The 22,898-nt window shown below is 30.7% G+C and overlaps 1 protein-coding gene across 4 annotated transcripts in view; it reads left to right on the top strand.

Moving 5' to 3' along the window:
- The first annotated feature begins 1,686 nt into the window (after positions 1–1,686).
- The window catches only part of LOC127730895 (vitamin D3 hydroxylase-associated protein-like), a 52,018-nt gene continuing 30,806 nt past the window's right edge, over positions 1,687–22,898 (top strand). For 2 of the 4 annotated variants that reach the window (XR_007995347.1, XM_052239497.1), the window contains exons 1-7: positions 1,687–1,781; positions 10,440–10,673; positions 11,925–12,038; positions 13,891–13,947; positions 14,428–14,589; positions 16,007–16,275; positions 17,008–17,048. Coding sequence is in view for 3 of the 4 variants with exons in the window: in XM_052239497.1 (XP_052095457.1) it covers positions 10,449–10,673; positions 11,925–12,038; positions 13,891–13,947; positions 14,428–14,589; positions 16,007–16,275; positions 17,008–17,048 (868 nt within the window). In the remaining variant the exon portion in view is untranslated. Of the gene's footprint in view, positions 1,782–8,936; positions 9,520–10,439; positions 10,674–11,924; positions 12,039–13,890; positions 13,948–14,427; positions 14,590–16,006; positions 16,276–17,007; positions 17,049–22,898 lie in introns of those variants that run through there. The other 2 variants (XM_052239499.1, XM_052239498.1) reach the window with 2 other exon arrangements.

The raw sequence follows: 22,898 nt of genomic DNA, 5'->3' as shown, positions 1-22,898 counted from the left end.
TGTTTTATTTTAATTCGCTTTAATCATTTCTTAGCATTTAATTAGTATTGCTTTGTATCCATTCGTCTCATGGTTTATATATCTGCGTCTGTTTACTTCGTAAGAGCAAATTCATTGCATATTGACATTATTTGTTCTATTCTTAATTTTTTACAAAGAATTAATGGTTTACAGGAGGATCATTTGTTAAAACCAGCCCTGGTCACGAGTATGGACACTCACAAATGTAATAAGTCATCTTGGTATTCTAATAGTGTATATATTTCAAGATTTATTGATGTTGAAATGAAAAGTTTTGACATTGAAAGGGTTAAAAATATTTTGATTAGTAGATAAAGGATTTACTGGAAAAATACTATATACGATAATGCAAATGTTTAAAAAGGAAAATTGCGTACTTATCTTAAATTTAAAAACATCTTCAAAAGGGAAGCATATTTATGTCGTTAATAAATTTCAGTATTGAAATAGCTTAACTCAATTTAGAATCAGTGCTTATCAGTTAGCTATTGAGAAAGGTCGATATAAAAAAATCGATAAAGATAAAAGATTGTGTGGGCAGTGTAAAAATATGCAGGTTGAAGACGAATTTCATTTTTTAATGGAATGCACTGCATACGGAAATGAAAGGAATTTTATTGCTAATGAAGCATGCATTCAATGTAAAAACTTCCCTTATATTTCAAAGTACCGTCGGAACAGTTTATTTGGTTGATGTCCTGTGAGTCTGAAAATGTTAATATGTCAGTGTCAAGATTTATTAGTACTTGTTTTGAAATAAGAAAAAAATTGCATTCCAGACACTGAATATACATGTAGAAGGGATGTAGTTTATTTTTGATGTCTTAGAGAGGGTTAATATTCTATTTTATTTATTTTCAAACACCATCTGGTATGTAGTATAGTTATTTAATCATTTATTTTTAATGTAATATATCTTAAAAAACACTGTATAATTAATACTATATATATATATATATGTATATGCTCGGAAACGGGACCTTTAATTGGATTCAATAAATATTCTTAATCTTCTTATTAATTGAAAATCTGCACAAACGGTGCACTTACAGTCATTTCCATTCCATGACTTTAAAATATTTTTAAAGTAACTGAAATTAGCATTTTTTTTTTTAATTATCAGGTAGATCATTCCATAAAACAGCAGCTGTATATTTGAAAGAGTTCTTACCATAGGTTGATGTTCGAACCCTAGGTCTGATATCTACAATATTAGAATATCTAAAATTATACTACAATCTTTCAGTACAACTAAATCATGTAAACATGGTGGTGACAAGTATATAAAATTCTAAAACACCAAATAGCCATTCGCAGAAAACCACTGTATCAATACTATCTCAGTCCTCAAGAGCTGAAATTACATCTTATCAACATAATTATATAAGGAACAATTGTTTTGTAAAAAAAAAAGATCAAGTCATTGATACAAATAGTAAACGGAATGGGTCCAGGGGGGACCTTGGGATACCCCTTTAACATATCAAGAATACCTGTTTTCAAGAATACCTGTTTTCTGTAAGATAAGTTAGGTAAGGGACACAACTTTAAGTGAATATTAGAGCGAAGCATTTTTTTAAAACATTTTTTTGTGCCGAAAAAATATAATATAAGTTGGATTTTTACGGAATATTCACATGGTCGATACCAGTAATCATATTATTTTTAGTCAGTTTATAATCACGGTCATAATTTGGATCGTCCAGCAGTGTTTCCAGTGGGAAGCGAAACAGTAAAACCAAGACTGAACAGTGATTACCGTTAGTATGCATCAATGTTTGTAATTATCTTGTTTGGGTCTCACTATTGATGTTATAGACTGATACACTTGCTGTTACAGTAGATTCAAATGAAAGCGGTCACGTAGCCTTCAGTTTCACTATAATCCCTCTTAAGTTTTGGGATTCTGTCAATTTCTGAGTTTAACAGGTCAGGAATAACCATCATTTGGTGGATTATACCTCAATCAATACTGTCAATTGACGTATAATCCACCAATTGACATATAACGGTATAGACCAATTGACGTATAATTTCTAAAATTGGAGCATTGTTTTCTTAAAACCATATTATTGCATGAAAACATGTCAAACATTCATAGTTAAAAGTAGTTTAGTATAGTGACATAACCTATTGCATTTAATCAATAATTGTATTTGCAGTTTCTTCTATTGTTATCTTGTCAATTACAGTTACAGTTACAGTTTCTTGTATATTCCTCCATTAATTGTGGAGCACTACCCATAGGGTATAATTGTAGCAACTATATACACCTTAGAACATAAGGAAACATTTAATTATGTACAGATGACTGAATTTAGGCAATAATAATTACTAAATAATTAATATTATAACTAATTCATAAGGATTGTCATCATAAAATTTTAAAAATAATATTCATAATGTGCTGAGGTGTAAGAATAAGTTAAGTAAGAACTGGATATATTTACAAATAAGAATTTAGAATTTAAGTGGTCTTAAATTAAACTTTCTTATAATTGTTAGTTAAAGGTGCTATACGTACATCAGAATTTATAATGAGAAGGTTATTTTATAAGACTTATGTAAAAAGGTTGGGGTTTAGAACAATTCATCATATATACATAAGTTTTCCTTCACAGTTTAAAGTTACCTTATTTCGGATCTTATCATTATTCTTTAAAGGTAACTGGATATCTTAAAACTTTGCAAAAAGTTTTTATTTAATTTAGGTCCTAATAAGTCAATAAAATAGTAAGATGGTAAAGTAGGGAACTATTTTATTTTAAAAAAGTTTACTTATACTGTACTTGTGTTCAAGTTTTTTATCCTTTTTGTGCGCAGCATGTGCATCTCGTAGCACATATTTCTAGCCAGAGTTTCAATGTTTTCATACACAGTTGAGTAACAGTTTATGTCCTTGCTAGTACAGTCCATTATGAGCTGCAGTAAATTCCCTTCTTGTATGTTGAGGTATCAATTTCATCCATTGTCTGTTCTATTTTTGAGCAATATTTAGATCTTATTTGCTCCAATTCTTTGCAGCGTAGAATAAAATGTTCCAGAGACTTCATTTTCCTGTTCACAATTCTTGATTGGCAAATTTACCATTAATCACCTGTCAATGGACATCAATACTGTCTGCAGTCATGTGATTATGAGTACAACTCCACAGGTGAATGGAGCTCTTTGTTAATACTTGACTTTCATTATTAAAAGTAAATCATGGTCAATAGTACAGATGTTTCAACAAAAGAATTGTTGTACACATGCATTCTCAAGAGATGCAGCAGGCTTTGACAAAACTGAAACTTTCGGAGGACTCAATAATGGTCATAAAATAGGTTGTAAGTTGCAAAATGATGCTTCTATCTCACACTAGCATTTTATAACAAAAAAACTTGCATTATACGTCAATTGGTCTATACCAATATATGTCAATTGGTGGATTATACGTCAATTGAGGTATAATCCACCAATTGGTGGTTATTCCTGACCTGTTTAAGTCTATTTTGGAACATTTTTAACGAGCTAATGTGTCCACTCCTGAAACTGTCACATTAATTCTATGCCTTCAGCATTATTTCATACACCTGAAGCATCTGAAAAGGAGACATATATTCCCTTCAGAACTTATAAAAGAGAAATATCTTACCTTTGACTGTAGCCAACTTCATATAGATACAAGATATATAGTTTCCAAGACTGCAACAAGTGTGTTATGATATTTCTCCACTTGAGACAGTTAAATTTGAATATTTAAAGCGCGAGGCTTGCTGAGCTTTTAAAATAATAAAAATTTAACTGTTGAGCGTGGAGAAATATCGTAATACACAAGTTATAGTTTTGGAATTTGTTTCTCTAATGATTTGTATCCTTCATTTTCAAAGATTTGCAGAAAGTTGTGTTCTTTATATGTGACATCATCAGACATTCATGACGTCACAATTTGAAATTCAGAAGAAACCAAGAAAATTTGATGTCATAATAAAATTTTGACCAATCAATTGCCGAGAACAGTTATTTCACTAGTGAGGAAAATAATTTTTTCACAATTGGTTGGGAAATGTGAAAATAGTGAAAAAATTAGATAAACTTTATTATGCAAATCATGGCACCCATTACTGAGCAGAATAACAATTTAAAAAAAACCAATATACAATTATATAAAATATATTTTGAACTAAATAGAATAACAAAATAATTGGTTATCAATGATTAGTACATATGATTATTATAAAGTAGGTTTACTACAAATTCAATGAAGAAAATAAAACAATAAAATAATGTAATGATCTACAAATTTGTAAAGAACACACTGTAACTTAGACCAAGTCAGTCATGAATCTAGGAGTTATTATAATTATAACTGCGGAACTGTAGTTCATAGGCCCTTATGATATTTTCTGACAATTTGCTGGGGTCCACAAATTGTCAAAAAGTATCATATTAAGGGAATTTGATCTACGGTTCTGCAGCTATTATAATAATTATTATTATACCCCACGCAACGGGTTGCGGAGGGTATAATGTTTTTGACCCGTCCGTCCGTCAGTCCTGTTTCTTGTCATTGCAACTCCTCTTATACCACCCAACAGAATTTCACGAAACCTTTTTAGATAATAAGGACATACTATGTAGTTGTGCATATCGACAAGAAATTGCGTTTCAATTTTTTTTCTAGGAGTTACGCCCCTTTGAACTTATTTACTTTAATGTACTACTGCTACAGTTTGTCATCGCAACTCCTCTCAAACCACACAACAGAATTTCATGAAACCTTTTCAGATAATAAGGACATACTACGTAGATGTGCATATCAACAGGAAATTACGATTCAATTTTTTTTCCAGGAGTTATGCCCCTTTGAACTTATTTGCCCAATATACTACCGTCCGTCAGTCCTCTTTCTTGTCATCGCAACTCCTCTCAAACCACCCAACAGAATTTCACGAAACCTTTTTAGATAATAAGGACATACTATGTAGTTGTGCATATCGACAGGAAATTGCGTTTCATTTTTTTTCTAGGAGTTACGCCCCTTAGAACTTATTTACTTTAATGTACTACTGCAACAGTTTGTCATCGCAACTCCTCTCAAACCACACAACAGAATTTCATGAAACCTTTTCAGATAATAAGGACATACTACGTAGATGTGCATATCGACAGGAAATTACGATTCAATTATTTTCCCAGGAGTTACGCCCCTTTGAACTTATTTGCCCAATATACTACTGCAACCTTTTGTCATCGCAACTCCTCTCAAACCACACATTAGAATTTCATGAAACCTTTTCAGATAATAAGGACATACTACGTAGATGTGCATATCGACAGGAAATTACGATTCAATTTTTTTTCCAGGAGTTACGCCCCTTTGAACTTATTTGCCCAATATACTACTGCAACCTTTTGTCATTGCAACTCCTCTCAAACCACACAGCAGAATTTCATGAAACTGTGTAGATAATAAGGACATACTATGTAGATGTGCATATTGACAGGAAATTATGATTCAATTTTTTTTTCTGATACAATTTTTTTTTTTTACACTTATTTTATTTCTCCAATGACAATGTGGGGACGTGGGGTATGTGAGCACGCTCACTAAGGTTCTTTCATTATTATCATTAATATTATTATTATCTTTTAGAAAATATTATCTTTCAGTTCTTGTATTGTTTTAATAGATCTTTAAGCAGCTGCTGAAGGATCTCAATAATACAACTCTTCTCATTCATCATTAACCAGATGAATTTGTCAAACTATTAAAATTTTTATATTTGGATTTAATTTTATTAAAGTGATGTAACACTTTTGTTATAAGACATGTAAGATGGACATTTCAAAAGGTAGTGTAATTCATCATGTACAGCATTACAGTATAACTTACAAATACGTTTGTTTGCCTCTTCTCAATTGTATCTGCCTGTTTCAAATTTTAATGAATGGTCACTAATTCGAAATTTAGACAAAAACCATATTTCCAGTGATCAGATAAGGTTTAAATTCAAAATTTAATTTAGATTTTACATAGGTTCTCAAAATGTTATTACAGTTTGATTTTTGTCGAGCCTTCCACTTTAGTCGGAAAAGCGAGACATAGTGATCCTACATTCCGTCGGCGTCGTCGTTGTCGTCAGCGGCGTCCACAAATATTCACTCTGTGGTTAAAGTTTTTGAAATTTTAATAACTTTCTTAAACTATCCAGGATATCTACCAAACTTGGACAGAAGCGTGTTTATGATCATAAGATAGTATCCAGAAGTAAATTTTGTAAAAATAAAATTCCATTTTCCCGTATTTTACTTATAAATGGACTTAGTTTTTCTGCCGGGAAATATTACATTCACTCTGTGGTTAAAGTTTTTAAAATTTTAATAACTTTCTTAAACTATCCTGGGTTTCTACCAAACTTGGACAGAAGCTTGTTTATGATCATAAGATAGTATCCAGAAGTAAATTTTGTAAAAAAAAAAAATCCATTTGTTCCTTATTTTACTTTTAAATGGACTTAGATTTTCTGCCAGGAAACAACACATTCACTCTGTGGTTAAAGTTTTTAAAATTTTAATAACTTCCTTATACTATTTTGGATTTATACCAAACTTGGACAGAAGCTTGTTTATGATCAAAAGCTAGTATCTAGAAGGAAATTTTGTAAAAAAATAAATCCATTTTTTCCGTATTTTACTTTTAAATGGACTTAGATTTTCTGCCAGGAAACAACACATTCACTCTGTGGTTAAAGTTTTTAAAATTTTAATAACTTTCTTATACTATTTTGGATTTGTACCAAACTTGGACAGAAGCTTGTTTATGATCAAATGCTAGTATCTAGAAGGAAATTTTGTTTTCTTCCAGTTAACATTACATTCAGTCTGCAGTTAAAGTTTTTAAACATTTATTAGATTCATAAACTATCCTGGATTTTTACCAAACTTGGACAGAAGCTTCTTACAATCAAAAGATAGTATCAAAAGGAATATTTTTATTGATTTACTTCCTCATTTTTGTTGAGCCTGAGATTAACAGAAAAAGTAGGCGAGACACTGGGTTCCGCGGAACCCTTACAAATTTTTTTCTTTCATCATTGAATAAGTTAATTTTCCAGATTTTTATGAATTTGTGGATTAGGTTTTGTTGAACTTTCCTGATAATATAAATGTGATTACTGGCATTCAAATTCTCATAGTTTTTAAGAAATGATCCTAATTTCAAATTTTTAAGAACTTCTTGAATACCCTCATACCATGAATCTTATTTTAACAATGCCATATTTTTTTATGAAGTATATGCCACTAACAGAATAGAGTCATTTTGATTCACATTTTCAACCATGTGGCACCAATATTTAACACAATTTAATGATACAGAATAAATAATATGGAAACTGCCAACTTCTCTTCTGCATGGGTCATTTGAAGATTTATCTCTTGACTCCTAAAATATATTTACAAAATTTTGTATGGTTTTCTCTAAAATCTTAACTAGGTTTTTAATTTCTTTATCAATATAATTTTTGTATACATGTATTATTTGTGTGTTTAGTAGAAGAAAAATCTAGTGATATGATTGAAAATATGTAATATTGTTTTTGCAATAGCAGAGGTATGTGTGAAAATGTTTCTTAATATAAAAATAAGGAGATGTGGTATGATTGGTAATGAAACAACTATCCACCAAAGTTCAAATGAAGTGGATGTAAGCAAGTATAGGCAACTGTATGGCCTTCAACAATGAGAAAAACACATACTGTATAGTTGGCTTTGAGTCAACTTTAAAAAGCTTTCCTTCCTTTGTTAAGTAACTCTTTGTCTGCTGCAGAAAAAATACCAGAAGCTGTAAATATCACACCTAAATATTTGTAGTGTTGTACATTTTTGATATTTTCATTTTCATATCTTATTTGGGCATCTTTTTTTCTACTCTCTTTGTTAAAAACTATAGAAACTGAGTGGTACGAAAAAGGAAAAAAAAAAAAACAGTTAGTGCCCCTGAAAAGAGAAGAAAGATTATGCTCTCATTTTTCACTTAGCATATACATTTGAAGCTTGAATGTCCACTCTATGCTGATCAATGGCAAAAAAATTACTAATTTAATTGGTCAGTTAAGCCAAAACTATTTATTATTGAACAATTGGGAAAAGTTTGATTGGGTTTTGTATGATGAAGACAAAACCATGTTATATGTATATCTTTTCAAATTGTATACAAACAAACTATTGTTCCTTTGCTAATTGTGTCTTTTTGCTGTGCATGTACTGATTTTGTGTCATGGATGGATACCCCATATCCTTTGTTTTTCTAATATATATATACAATTGAATAAGAAACAAAGATATCCAATAGTATATGTTTTAATACAAATTATGTTTGTAAACATTTGTGCTCTGACTTCATACTAAGGATTTGAACTCAGACTGTACGTAAATCCTTCAACATAATATTGTTCTCATATCTTGTGTCTGTGAGAATATAGTCCATCTGATTTCTATCTTATATTTATAATTCTATCTTATTATATATTATCTGATTGCCCCACAAAGGCTCTGAATTGGAAATAAAATATAGGTAAGTTTAATGAAGTTATACATGTAGATCCATTTTATGTATAGCCAAATAAGAAAATAACTCCCGACTAAGAAATGGATCAATATCCCACAAACTTCAATCTTGCTGTATAATATGGAGTCCCTATATACTGTTCATGTATTTGTGCCATCTATATTATACAAGTCTTTATATATGTAAATAAGAAGATGTGGTGTAAGTGCCAATGAGACAACTCTCCATCCAAGTCGCAATGTATAAAAAGTTAACAAGTATAGATTTATATATAGACACATCAAACATATCTTTACCATTATAATGAAAACATAGGATAAATTGAAGGAAGGAAGGAAGGATGCTTAACATAGATCCTGCCATCAACCAGGACAACATGATGATTTGTAGATAAAGGAGGAATTATAATAATAAAGGGTTAATGAAAGAAATATTGGAGAATGTTTAGCATGTTTAGAGAAAATGTCTTTTTCAGAGGTACAAAATGTATTGTACTGCTCGAATTTGTGTAACATGTACTGTAAATGTCATTTACTCCAGTCAAATGAAGAAATTGTGAGATATGTATATTGAGTGCCTGGAATGTATTGTACTGCTCCAATCTGTGTAACATGTACTGTAAATGTCATTTACTCCAGTCAAATGAAGAAATTGTGAGATATGTATATTGAGTGCCTGGAATGTATTGTACTGCTCCAATCTGTGTAACATGTACTGTAAATGTCATTTACTCCAGTCAAATGAAGAAATTGTGAGATATGTATATTAAGTGCCTGGAATGTATTGTACTGCTCCAATCTGTGTAACATGTACTGTAAATGTCATTTACTCCAGTCAAATGAAGAAATTGTGAGATATGTATATTGAGTGCCTGGAATGTATTGTACTGCTCCAATCTGTGTAACATGTACTGTAAATGTCATTTACTCCAGTCAAATGAAGAAATTGTGAGATATGTATATTAAAGTGCCTGGAATGTATTGTACTGCTCCAATCTGTGTAACATGTACTGTAAATGTCATTTACTCCAGTCAAATGAAGAAATTGTGAGATATGTATATTAAAGTGCCTGGAATGTACTGTCATCAGATAGTAAACAATCAGATTTTTCTGGGAAGTTGAAAGATATAAGATTTTGCAGATTTCTTTGGATATTTATAAAGGATATTTACAGAAATTTTCCGAGATCTGAATTGTGATATTCTTATGTTCATAAATTCCACATTTTTATTTAAATAAATCAAAATTTGCATTTTGAGTGGTACATTTCAACAATATGAACCCCAACCCCAGAAAAATTTATCAAAAAGAGATGTTGTTTAACAGTTATTATTTGATGAGTTCAATCACACTGATGAAAATTTGTGAGTTCTACTAGGAAATGATACATAAGATCATACTTCCAAAAAATATAGCTTTGTTATAGACAACTTTCGTAGAATTGATAGAGTTGCATAAGAGATTAAATATATGGTGAATACAAATGAATTTTTTTTCCATAAAACAAAAAATTTTAAGCTAATTATTGTACACAGAAAACTACATTTCAGTGCCTAGAAAATTTATATTTGCTGCTATAAGATTCTAATTCTATATTGAACAAGTTTTTATAACCAGTTTCCAATGTTGACACAAAACAACTTTTCGTTTTCAATTACAATTAATCTGTTGTGCAACAGTTTCTCCATGAGCATCATGCATTGTTTGTCATAGTTCTTTGTAAAACCCCATATTCCTTTTGCTGCTGCTTATATTACATACACGACATAGGTCAGTCATAAATACAAGAGAAATAATGGCTTGAAATTAACTTACATTTAAACAATTGTGTTTTTTGTTTGTCTGTATTTATGCCTGTTTTTTTTAGTAACAGGATATGGATAGAGTGATAAGAACTTTGTGGAAACAGTGGGATTCAGAGAGCCCAAAGGAGAAAAAAATTGTTATTGGAGTCATAGCTGGAAGTTACCTTTCATATCGGGCAGGAAAAATACTTCACCATTATTATAAGAAATATGAAAACAACCAGAAAATTAAAAGGAAGCAGGAAGAATGCAGAGAGTCAAAAGAGAAACTTAAGGAATTTCTCATGGAGAAAAAAGTAATGAATAATATTTTTTAATGTTAATTTTTCATTTTGCAAATGTTTATTATGGTCATATTATGACATGTTAGGTATTCGTCAACTGAAAAAAAATAACAAAAAAGACATTTAAAGGTCAATAAAATTTTTTTTTTTTAGATAAACAAGGGTCTATACAACATGTAAAGATGAAAAAAATTGCTAAATCTACATAGGTTACAAATAAATTGAACAGATACTTCTAATTATCTGCCATAGTAAGACAAGTACTGAAAATTTTTAAAAAAATGTGAAATATAATATAAAAAATTATTTCTTCAAATTCCATCAAACTTTTTTAAGTCTGATTTGATTTACTGTGGATTCATTTATTTTTGTAGCTACCAAATATCATGGTTTGATGAACTTTTTTCATTGTTTTGGCTACCAAATAACATGGTTTGATGAACATTTTTATTTTTGTGGCTACCAAATATCATGGATTGACGAACATTTTTATTTTTGTGGCTACCAAATATCATGGATTGATGAACATTTTTATTTTTGTGACTACCAAATATCATGGTTTGATGAACATTTTTATTTTTGTGACTACCAAATATCATGGTTTGATGAACATTTTTATTTTTGTGACTACCAAATATCATGGATTGACAAACATTTTTATTTTTGTGACTACCAAATATCATGGATTGATGAACATTTTTATTTTTGTGGATAATTGCATTGAATTCAGGGTTTTGCCAAAGTCTGATGATACAAGCCTATTGAAAATGTGTACCTTTTTAACAAATAAATTCCTGGTAAACCTAGAACCACAAATTCTATAAAGATTGATATCCAAGAATAGTAATAGTTTATTGAAAATAATGCACTATTATACCCCCAATGGGGTGCATGGCATACATGAAAATCAACAAAATAAAACATTACATAATACATCACAAAAATAATAATGAATCCACAATACTTCTTATATTTCAAAACAAAATGATATATGTACCAGGAACAGTAATGAATAACCCATTAATGCAATTTATGCAGATAACAAAATGAATGAGAAACATGTAGAACTTAATAGTCTTAGACCCTGTGATATATATATATAAAAAAAGCATATGATATTTTTAATGTAAGGAATTCTGAGTAAGTAATGAATATGTCAGTCATTTGGAGATATTGTATAGCAACAAACAATTATGAAATTATACTAAAATTAATGTAAATTTCCAGTCATTTATTATATAACTCTTATATACTTTGATATAGATTTCCAAAGAAGCTGTACAGAGAATAGTGAGCCTTCCATTTAAAGATCTTCAAACAGAATTACAATCAGGAAAGATAACTGCTGTTGAAGTATTACATGCTTATCAAATAAAGGTAATTTTTTTCAATGTTAATAAAAACTAGGTTATGACGAAAGATTTATAAATCAGTATCCCTAACAAACAATTTAAACTATAACCTCCAAATCAAGTTAAAAAGATATCCATTAGAACAATGGATTCTCAAAGTAAGATTATCTGGTTTCTAAAGCATGTCCCCATAACAATGGGATGTAATTACAAATTGCTTAAGACAGTTTCAGTCCCCATCATAACAATGGACTGTAATAGCAAAATAACATGATATCAGACCCCATCATAAAAATGGACTGTAATAGTAAAATAACATGATATCAGTTCCCATGATAACTAAGGACTGGAATATTAAAATGAAATATCATGATATCAGTCCTCATGATATCAATGGACTGTAATAGTAAAATAACATGATATCAGTCCCCATCATAACAATGGACTGTAATAGATAATAACATGATATCTGTACCCATCATAACAATGGGCTGTAATAGTAAAATAACATGGTATCAGTCCCCATCATAACAATGGGCTGTAATAGTAAAATAACATGGTATCAGTCCCCATCATAAAAATGGACTGTAAAAGTAAAATAACATGATATCAGTTCCCATGATAACTAAGGACTGGAATATTAAAATGAAATAGCATGATATCAGTCCCCATGATATCAATGGACTGTAATAGTAAAATAACATGATATCAGTCCCCATCATAACAATGGACCGGAATAGAAAAATAACATGATATCAGTCCCCATCATAACAATGGACTGTAATAGTAAAATAACATGATATCAGTCCCCATCATAACAATGGACTGTAATAGTAAAAAAGCATGATATCAGTCCCCATCATTAACATGATATCTGTCCCCATCATAACAATGGGCTGTAATAGTAAAATAACATGATGTCTGTCCCCATCATAACAATGGACTGTAATAGTAAAATAACATGATATCAGTCCCCATCATAACAATGGACTGTTATAGTAAAATAACATGATATCAGTCCCCATCATAACAATGGACTGTAATAGTAAAATAACATGATATTGGTCCCAATCATAACAATGGAATGTAATAGCAAAATGACATGATATCAGTCCCCATCATAACAATGGACTGTAATAGTAAAATAACATGATATTGGTCCCAATCATAACAATGGAATGTAATAGCAAAATGACATGATATCAGTCCCCATCATAACAATGGACTGTAATAGTAAAATAACATGATATCAGTTCCCATTATAACAATGGACTGTAATAGTAAAATGACATGATATCAGTCCCCATCATAACAATGGACTGTAAAAGTAAAATAACATATCAGTCCCCATCATAACAATGGACTGTAATAGTAAAATAACATGATATGGGTCCCCACCATAACAATGGACTGTAATAGCAAAATGACATGATATCAGGCCCCATCATAACAATGGACTGTAATAGTAAAATAACATGATATCAGTCCCCTTCAAACAATGGACTGTAATAGTAAAATAACATGATATCAGTTCCCATGATCACTATGGACTGTTAGAGTAAAATAATATGATATGGTAACAAAGGAATGTAATAGTAAAATAATATGATTTTAGATCCCATGATAACAATGGACTGGAATATTTAAAAAAAAATAACATGATATCAGTCCCTTCATAACAATAGACTGGAATGTTAAAATAAAGAGAAATGACATCAGTCCCCATCATAACAATGGACTGGAATATTAGAATAAAATAACATGATATCGGTCACCATGAAAACTATGGACTGATAAAGTAAAATAACATGATTACAAATGGTCAAAAGGTATCATTATCCAGCTATAAAAGTTTTATTTACATTTGTGTGTTTCAGGCACTGGAAGTTGATAAACTTACAAACTGTATAACAGAAGTAATATGGGAGGCTGAGGTTAGTACTCTTTTACAACTGTATAACAGAAGTAATATGGGAGGCTGAGGTTAGTACTCTTTTACAACTGTATAACAGAAGTAATTGGGGAAGCTAATATTAATACTATATATGGAATGAGTATTTGGATTCCATGTAAATGAATGAATTGTGGGTGTGTATGTCACAGTTTTAGATACAGATGTTTTTTATTTATATTTAACAGGCAGAAATTGAGGTACCGGTAAATTTCATAGTATTTATTATCAAGTATTGTGACATGACAAAAAGTATTATATGACAAATCTAAGAGATTTGAATGAGATGAAAAAATCAATGTGTTCTTTAGTTGTTGGTCACTTCATGCAGATGTATGTATACCACAAAAAGCAATTTAGACAAATGCCAGTTTTTTATTTGTTGTTAATAAATGAAAAAAATTGTTTTACTAACATTTATATATGATTGTATGACTAATTGTGCCATCATATCTTGTTGTAGGAGATTGCTTTAAGTAGAGATTTGAATGCCAATAAGAAGGGTCCACTTCATGGTATACCAATAAGTTTAAAAGAAAGCTTTATGATTCCTGGTTATGATTGCACAGCTGGACTAGCTTTCTACTTAGATAAACCTGCTAAACAAGAGAATGTTCTTGTACAGGTATACTTTTAAAAACAAATATTTTCTGAACTTTTCTTTCCTAAATTTCAGTCACAAATTATTCTTGATTTCTTTGAACTACAAAGTATTCTTAGAAGTTGTACCTTATTGTTATACGCCCGTTTACTGGACGTATTATGGTATACTGTTGACGTCTGTCCGTCCGTCCGTCCGTCGTCAGCATGTCAGACATTAACTCAAAAACACTTTAACCAATATGCATGAAACTTTGGTGAATTGTTTATATCTATTGACGTGAGCTCCCTTTCATTTTTTATAAATTTCAGATTTACCGTTTCCAAGTTTTGGGGTTTTATTCATTAACAAGGGGGGATTTTCCAGTTTGTGGACAATAACTCAAAAACAATTTCACCAATTTGCAAGAAACTTTGGTGAATTGTTTATTTCTATCGACATGAGCTCCCTTTTGATTTTTATAAATTTTAGACCATACGTTTCCGATTTATGGGGTTTTATTCATTACAAAAAGGGGGATTTTCTAGTTTTCGGACAATAACTCTAAAATGATTTCAGCATTTTTTATGAAACTTTGGTGAATTGTTTATATCTATTCAGTATTGATGTAAGCTCTCTTTAGAATTTTATAAATTTTTGATTTTACATTTCCGAGTTATGGGGTTTTATTCATTAAAATAGGGGGGATTTTCCAGTTTTTGGACAATAACTCAAAAACAATTTCACCAATTTGCAAGAAACTTTGGTGAATTGTTTATTTCTATTGACATGACCTCCCTTTTGATTTTTTTAAATTTTAGACTATACGTTTCCGATTTGTGGGGTTTTATTCTTTACAAAAAGGGGGAAATTCCAGTTTTCAGACAGTAACTCAAAAATGCTTTCAGCATTTTTATGAAACTTTGGTAAATTGGTTATATCTATTGTTGTAAGCTCCCTTTTGATTTTTATAAATTTAAGATTTTACGTTTCAGAGTTATAAGATTTTATTCATAAAAAAAGGGTTGATTTTCAAGTTTTTGGACAATATCCTTAAAGTGCTTAGAGCAGTTTTCATTAAACTTTGATGACTGATTTATATCTATTAAGATGACCTTCCTTTAGTTTTTTTATAAATTTCTGATATAACATTGAGAAGTTATTGTTTGTTTTATAGTCTGACATAGGATTTACTAAGTATTGCGCAACAGCACAGTGTATTTCTCAACAGCAAGAAATCTTTAATTGAATATAAATTCAATTCATATGACCAATTTCAAGTTCTTTGACTACATTTATTCAGAAACCTATAATATGACAAATATTTAATTACAATCCAAATTCAGAGCTGTATCAAGCTTGAATATTGTGTCCATTTTTGTCCCAACTGTTCAGGGTTGGACCTCTGTGGGCGTATCCAGCTGCACTCAGCGAAGCAGTTTATTTTTATTTACCTTTTCAGGTTTTGAAACAGGCAGGAGCAGTACCGTTTGTCAGAACAAACATTCCACAAGGAATGATGACATACGAATGCTCAAATCCCATCCATGGCATCACAGGCAATCCACACGATCCTAAACGTATACCAGGAGGGTCATCTGGAGGGGAAGGAGCATTAATTGCAGGAGGAGGATCTATCTTAGGTTTTGGAAGTGACATTGGAGGTAGTCTCAGAATTCCTGCTCACATGTGTGGATGTTGCTCTCTCAAACCTACTGTTGGAAGGCTCAGGTAAAATTTAACTGTATTCACATTTTTTGTTGTATAAAACTACTTAAGATAAAAAAATCTTAATACATGTAAACCCAAAAAGTTTTAAACATATAACACGATATAGTGATATTGGACTTATATTGAGAAATATTGCCCGTGCAGTATATTATATTGCACGAGCTTGTGAGAAAGTATGCCATGCATTATCGGTGAAGATGCAATATTTTTAACTTCTGAAATCCTGGACCCTTTAATCCGCCATTTTGGATTGTAATATAGCAGTACACAATCAGTGTAGTTCTTTGCTTAAATCTGCAAAGTTTGAGACAGATTGGCAATTGATGTGTAAGATTGTATATCTAAATAAAGAAAAATAAGTACTTTATTGCATATTTCAGAATGTTTTAATAAACTTTTATCTGATCTGAACATGTATACTTAATAACTTGAACAAATAAAGACATAAGTCAAGCTCTTTTATGGCAGTGGTCAGTTAGCATGCATATCCTTTTATGTTTATAACATTTTTAGCTTAGTATCTGAGATATGTATTTGAGGTTAATCATGCTATGAGCTTGGGTTATCTGCCTTGAGAAGATACAGACATTAATAAATTTTTACTTGGATGGAGAGTTGTCTCATTGGCACTCATACCACATCTTCTTATATCTATTAGATCATTTGATAATCTAACTGTGACATATGATATTAAACAATTTTACTTACATAAAAACCAATGGAATTTTGCAGTGATGAAGGGCAGAATGATTTTGGAGATGGACAAACCTTAGGTAAGTGTTCTCTGAGAAAATTATATCCAAAACTATCAAATGAACTCTATTGAAATAACTCTGTTCTTCTAGAACCCTTTAAAGGAACCTAGTCTGTAAAGATGATGACTGGGTTGAATTGAATATCTATGAAAGGAGGTAATAGAAATCTTCAATAAGACAGCAACCAAACAAACACAAAAACCAAAAGATGTTTAGAGGTCAACATACAATTTCAACCGTAGACAGGTGCCTATGTGATAAATGCCAAGCTCTAATTGTAATCAATTTAGCAGTGATTGTAAAAGATCTGCCATTTACACCAAAATGTCCTTGTATATATGATAAGGATATAAAACATAAAAGCATGATATGATTTAGTTTTTAACGTCCATATAACTATTAATATAGCTCTCACACAGAAGGTAAAAAAACATAGGACTGGGGAGGCAAATGAACATGTAGAAAACTGATTAAAAACGGTATTTCACATCCTAAATTTTACGGTAATATTGTACTTAAAGCGCTGTGTTTTAGTTGATTTTAGTCTCTAATGCATGATTTTTTATTATTAATTGTTTTGGCTTTTAACTAGCTGTCAGTAACTGCGAGTACTCTCAAATCGTACTTTCTTGTTTATTTGACCTGTTGATACTAATTGTATTGCTTTTTTGTTATTTAATGTTATTCAGGGTTATATCTGGTCTATATACCAGCTTTTATAAGTGTTTGGTATTACTATAAATTTTCACTTCGTACTATGGACATCAAAATTATTTATTTTGTCAAAATATTTCCTGTCTCTATTGGAACTGTATACGTATACCTTACAACAAAATTATTTTCATTTACCTGTGTTTAAAGTTATTGCAAACAGCTGATATTTTTGTTCGAGCAGATTGTTTTTCTTTAATTGTTTAACATTTCATACCGATATAACATGTAACTTTTATTATTCTTCCCTTAGTTTATTTATTTTGTATTTACATTGTATCATAGGTCAAATTTATTTGTTCAGTGTATGTTCAATGGTGTTAATATGTCCTTTGATTGAGTTAAGCTATTTCAGTTGATATTTTATAGTGTGTTTTTCTATGTTGTGATGTTACACTATTGTTTCAGAAAAAGGGTGAAGGTTTGGTACCATTAAAACGTTTAAACCCGCTGCATTTGTTTGCACCTGTCCTAAGTCAGGAATCTGATGTTCAGTAGTTGTCGTTTGTTGATGTGGTTCATAAGTGTTTCTCGTTTCTCGTTTTTTATATAGATTAGACCGTTGGTTTTCCCGTTTGAATGGTTTTACACTAGTAATTTTGGGGGCCTTTTATAGCTTACTGTTCGGTGTGAGCCAAGGCTCCGTGTTGAAGACCGTACTGTGACCTATAATGATTTACTTTTATAAATTTTGACTTGGATGGAGAGTTGTCTCATTGGCACTCATACCACATTTTCTTATATCTATGTAGCAGGATTTAACAGTCAAGCCTGCAAAACTTATTTCGCGAAAGCAAGACATAGCTATCCTAGATTCCATCAAAGGCATCGTCAACATTTAGGTTCAGTCTGTGGTTAAAGTTTTTTTAGACATCCATAACTTATCAAACCTTCATGGAATTATATGAAATTTGGACAGACGCTTGTTTATGATAAATAGACTTTTTACAGTTAACAAGTAGATAAAGTCTTGAGTTAAAGTTTGTTTCACATCAATTACTTTATCAAACCTTCATAGAGTTTTATGAAACTTTGGCAGAAGTTTTTAAATGATTAAGAGATAATGTCTGAAGCAAACCTTTGAAAATATATTTTTTCATTTTTATTATTTTTCTGATAGATGAACTTAGCTTTATACTGTTAACATTTACAGTCTGGGATTAAATTTTTTGACTTGATAAATTTGTATTAACCTTTATGGATTGTTATGAAACTTGGACAGAAGCTAATATTCAAGTCCAAGAAATAGCATCTAAAGAAAAAGTTTGATTTTTTTTAAATTCTGTATTTTACTGATAAATGGACTCACATTTTAAGTCAACATTACATTTAACACTGACAGCAGCAATCGCAGGCGAGACACAGTGTGCACGGCGTGTGATATGAAAAATGAGTTAATTTGATTGGCTTATCAAGCATCATGAAACAATATTGTGACATTTCCATTGGCTATTCATTAGGCAATTGATGACCTCCAAAGGGTCACAAAACTTCAGTATACTGTAGGTTAATAGTTGTTTGGTATGCATTGTAGTTAACCAAAAAGTGATTACTTGTAAATTGCCATTAAGTGTACAGTATATAATTTCAATATAACATAAATGTATACATAAATCATGTGTCAGAACACCTAGTCTAAGGTGGTCCCTGAAGCTGTCAACTGTGGTTGACAAGACTGCAGCAATTAGCTGCATGTCCATTGAATGTGGTTAGGAAAAAAATCAATTTATATATTTCCATTGTAGCTCTATTGAAAAGTTTATTTTAAGCTTATTTAATACCAATGAAAGGAAATTGTATTAAGTTGCATTGTGACCTTTTATCATGACATCGTTTAGAAATTTACACTGACGTATATTGAAAAAAAAATATACTAATTTTGTAGATTTTAATTTTTCCGCAAGAGTTGATAAACACATAAATAAATAAGCTGCAACAAGTAAAATAAAAAAACACGAAAAACAGATCTAAATTGGCCTTATGTGCAGTCTTTCACCATTTTAATTTCCCCAGAACGATATTTCCAACTCTGCAGATTTGACAAAATGACACTTTTAATATGTAGGACATACCTGTTTATAATATGTAGGACATACCTGTTTATAATATGTAGGACATACCTGTTTATAATGTGTAGGACATACCTGTTTATAATAAGTAGGACATACCTGTTTATGATATGTAGGACATACCTGTTTATAATGCGTAGGACATACCTGTTTATAATAAGTAGGACATACCTGTTTATAATATGTAGGACATACCTGTTTTCATTCTGGGTAGGACATACCTGTTTATAATATGTAGGACATACCTGTTTATAATGAGTAGGACATACCTGCTTATGATATGTAGGACATACCTGTTTATAATATGTAGGACATACCTGTTTATAATATGTAGGACATACCTGTTTATAATGAGTAGGACATACCTGCTTATGATATGTAGGACATACCTGTTTTCATACTGGGTAGGACATACCTGTTTATAATGAGTAGGACATACCTGCTTATGATATATAGGACATACCTGTTTTCATACTGGGTCGGACATACCTGTTTATAATATGTAGGACATACCTGTTTATAATGAGTAGGACATACCTGTTTTCATACTGGGTCGGAAATACCTGTTTATAATATGTAGGACATACCTGTTTATAATGTGTAGGACATACCTGTTTATTATGAGTAAGACATACCTGTTTATAATATGTAGGACATACCTGTTTATGATATGTAGGACATACCTGTTTATAATATGTAGGACATACCTGTTTATGATATGTAGGACATACCTGTTTATAATAAGTAGGACATACCTGTTTATGATATGTAGGACATACCTGTTTATATTGCGTAGGACATACCTGTTTATAATAAGTAGGACATACCTGTTTATAATATGTAGGACATACCTGTTTTCATGCTGGGTAGGACATACCTGTTTATAATATGTAGGATATACCTGTTTATAATGAGTAGGACATACCTGCTTATGATATGTAGGACATACCTGTTTATAATATGTAGGACATACCTGTTTATAATATGTAGGACATACCTGTTTATAATGAGTAGGACATACCTGCTTATGATATGTTGGACATACCTGTTTTCATACTGGGTCGGAAATACCTGTTTATAATATGTAGGACATACCTGTTTATAATATGTAGGACATACCTGTTTATAATATGTAGGACATACCTGTTTATAATGTGTAGGACATACCTGTTTATTATGAGTAGGACATACCTGTTTATAATATGTAGGACATACCTGTTTATGATATGTAGGACATACCTGTTTATAATATGTAGGACATACCTGTTTATAATATGTAGGACATACCTGTTTATAATGTGTAGGACATACCTGTTTATTATGAGTAGGACATACCTGTTTATAATATGTAGGACATACCTGTTTTCATGCTGGGTAGGACATACCTGTTTATAATATGTAGGACATTCCTGTTTATAATGTGTGGGACATACCTGTTTATAATGTGTAGGACATACCGATTTATAATATGTAGGACATACCGGTTTATAATATGTAGGACATACCTGCTTTCATACTGGGTAAGTTGAGAAAATGCTCTTTGTAGTTGCTACCCTGTGACCTCTACACTGTGAATATTATTAATAGTCTCTAGAAGGTTTTGAGCTTGGTCTATAATGAGGCTTGATGAGGATTTTTAAATATTTTAGAATTAACTGTTGAGTGGTGGAATCTTGTTTCTCTAATGATTTTTAGACGATATACAGATAATCTTAATCCTTCTTTTTGAATGATTTGCAAAAAGATGTGTTCTTTCTATAAGCCTCGCGTTTTAAATTTGAAAATTTAACTGTCTGAAGAAGATAAATATGGTATCACATTTGATGCAGTGATATAATCTATATATCACACTCACTGTACAGAGTGTGATACAAGAAATATCTCTTATAAAAAAAAATTGATACAAAAAATTTGTTAATTTGATTGGCTTATCCAGCATCATAAAACAATATTGTGACATTTCCATTTGTTATTTGTTAGGTCATTGATGACTATCAAAGGTCAGAACAATGTACATTTCCTCCATGGCTGTGATTGTTTCAATAATATAAAAAAAACACTCACACTTTTCATCACCTGAAAATCTTATTTCTATCAAATTTTATTACCTTCTTAATTGTACACAAATTTTTAAATGTCTGATTTTAAAGTTTGACACTGGAACATGACATATGACATCATACTGATATGTGCAAAAGACTAAATCAACGAGTTGCAGACTTTACTTTTTTACTCAAAGAGAATGTTTATGAGTATCAACTCTCGTTATTTAATTTGAATAGTAATAATAAGCACTCCACAGCCTCCTTTATTAATGCATTAAAATTGAATAACTTGAGTTAATAAAAAGCCATATCCGTTTCTCACTCTTCATGAAACCTATGAATACAAATATAAAATAGTTAAGAATAAGTACTTACATCATGGTACAATTATAGTAGACAACAAAAAACACAAACATAAAACAACTGAAATACCAGAAGTACAAAGTAATACCATATATATTAATGTTTAAAGTTACAGAAAGAAAGTCTTAAGTATTTAACACATTGGTAAATAATTATGACATCATACAAGCTTACATAGACAGCTGTAATTGGAGTAGCTGTGGAACCGTAACTCTTATGGTCCTTATTAAGTTTTCTGATTAGTGCGTATCATAGACCGCAAATTGTCAAAAAAATATCATAAGGATCTAAGAGTCTACAGTTCTGCAGCTATAATTGGGGTATAGGATTATCAGTGACATCATAAACATTGATTTAAGTTCAGGGTGAGAGTGCATCTACAATTTTGTCTTTAAAAAACATTATGTGCCTGTCCCCCATCAGTAGTTGTCCTTTTAATATATTAATGTTTTTCGTTATTTTGAGAAATTTGTGTCAATCTCAATGGCACATCTGTTATTGTTTATGTTTGATTTATTAAGAACTTTTATAGACTCTGGAAAATTTAGAACTAGCCATATTGCTGAGACAACTTTTTATAGTTGAAGACTGTATGTTGCTCTCTAGATGACTTTTCATGGTTGTTTGTCATAGGGTTACCATTCCATTGACTTATACCCCCACATTTAATCTTACTTACA

Source organism: Mytilus californianus, unplaced genomic scaffold (genome assembly GCF_021869535.1).
Source record: "Mytilus californianus isolate M0D057914Y unplaced genomic scaffold, xbMytCali1.0.p SCAF_2, whole genome shotgun sequence".
In the NCBI taxonomy this organism is placed as follows: domain Eukaryota; kingdom Metazoa; phylum Mollusca; class Bivalvia; order Mytilida; family Mytilidae; genus Mytilus; species Mytilus californianus.
Note: the sequence above shows the minus strand (reverse complement) of the source record. Positions and strands in the feature narration are given on the sequence as shown.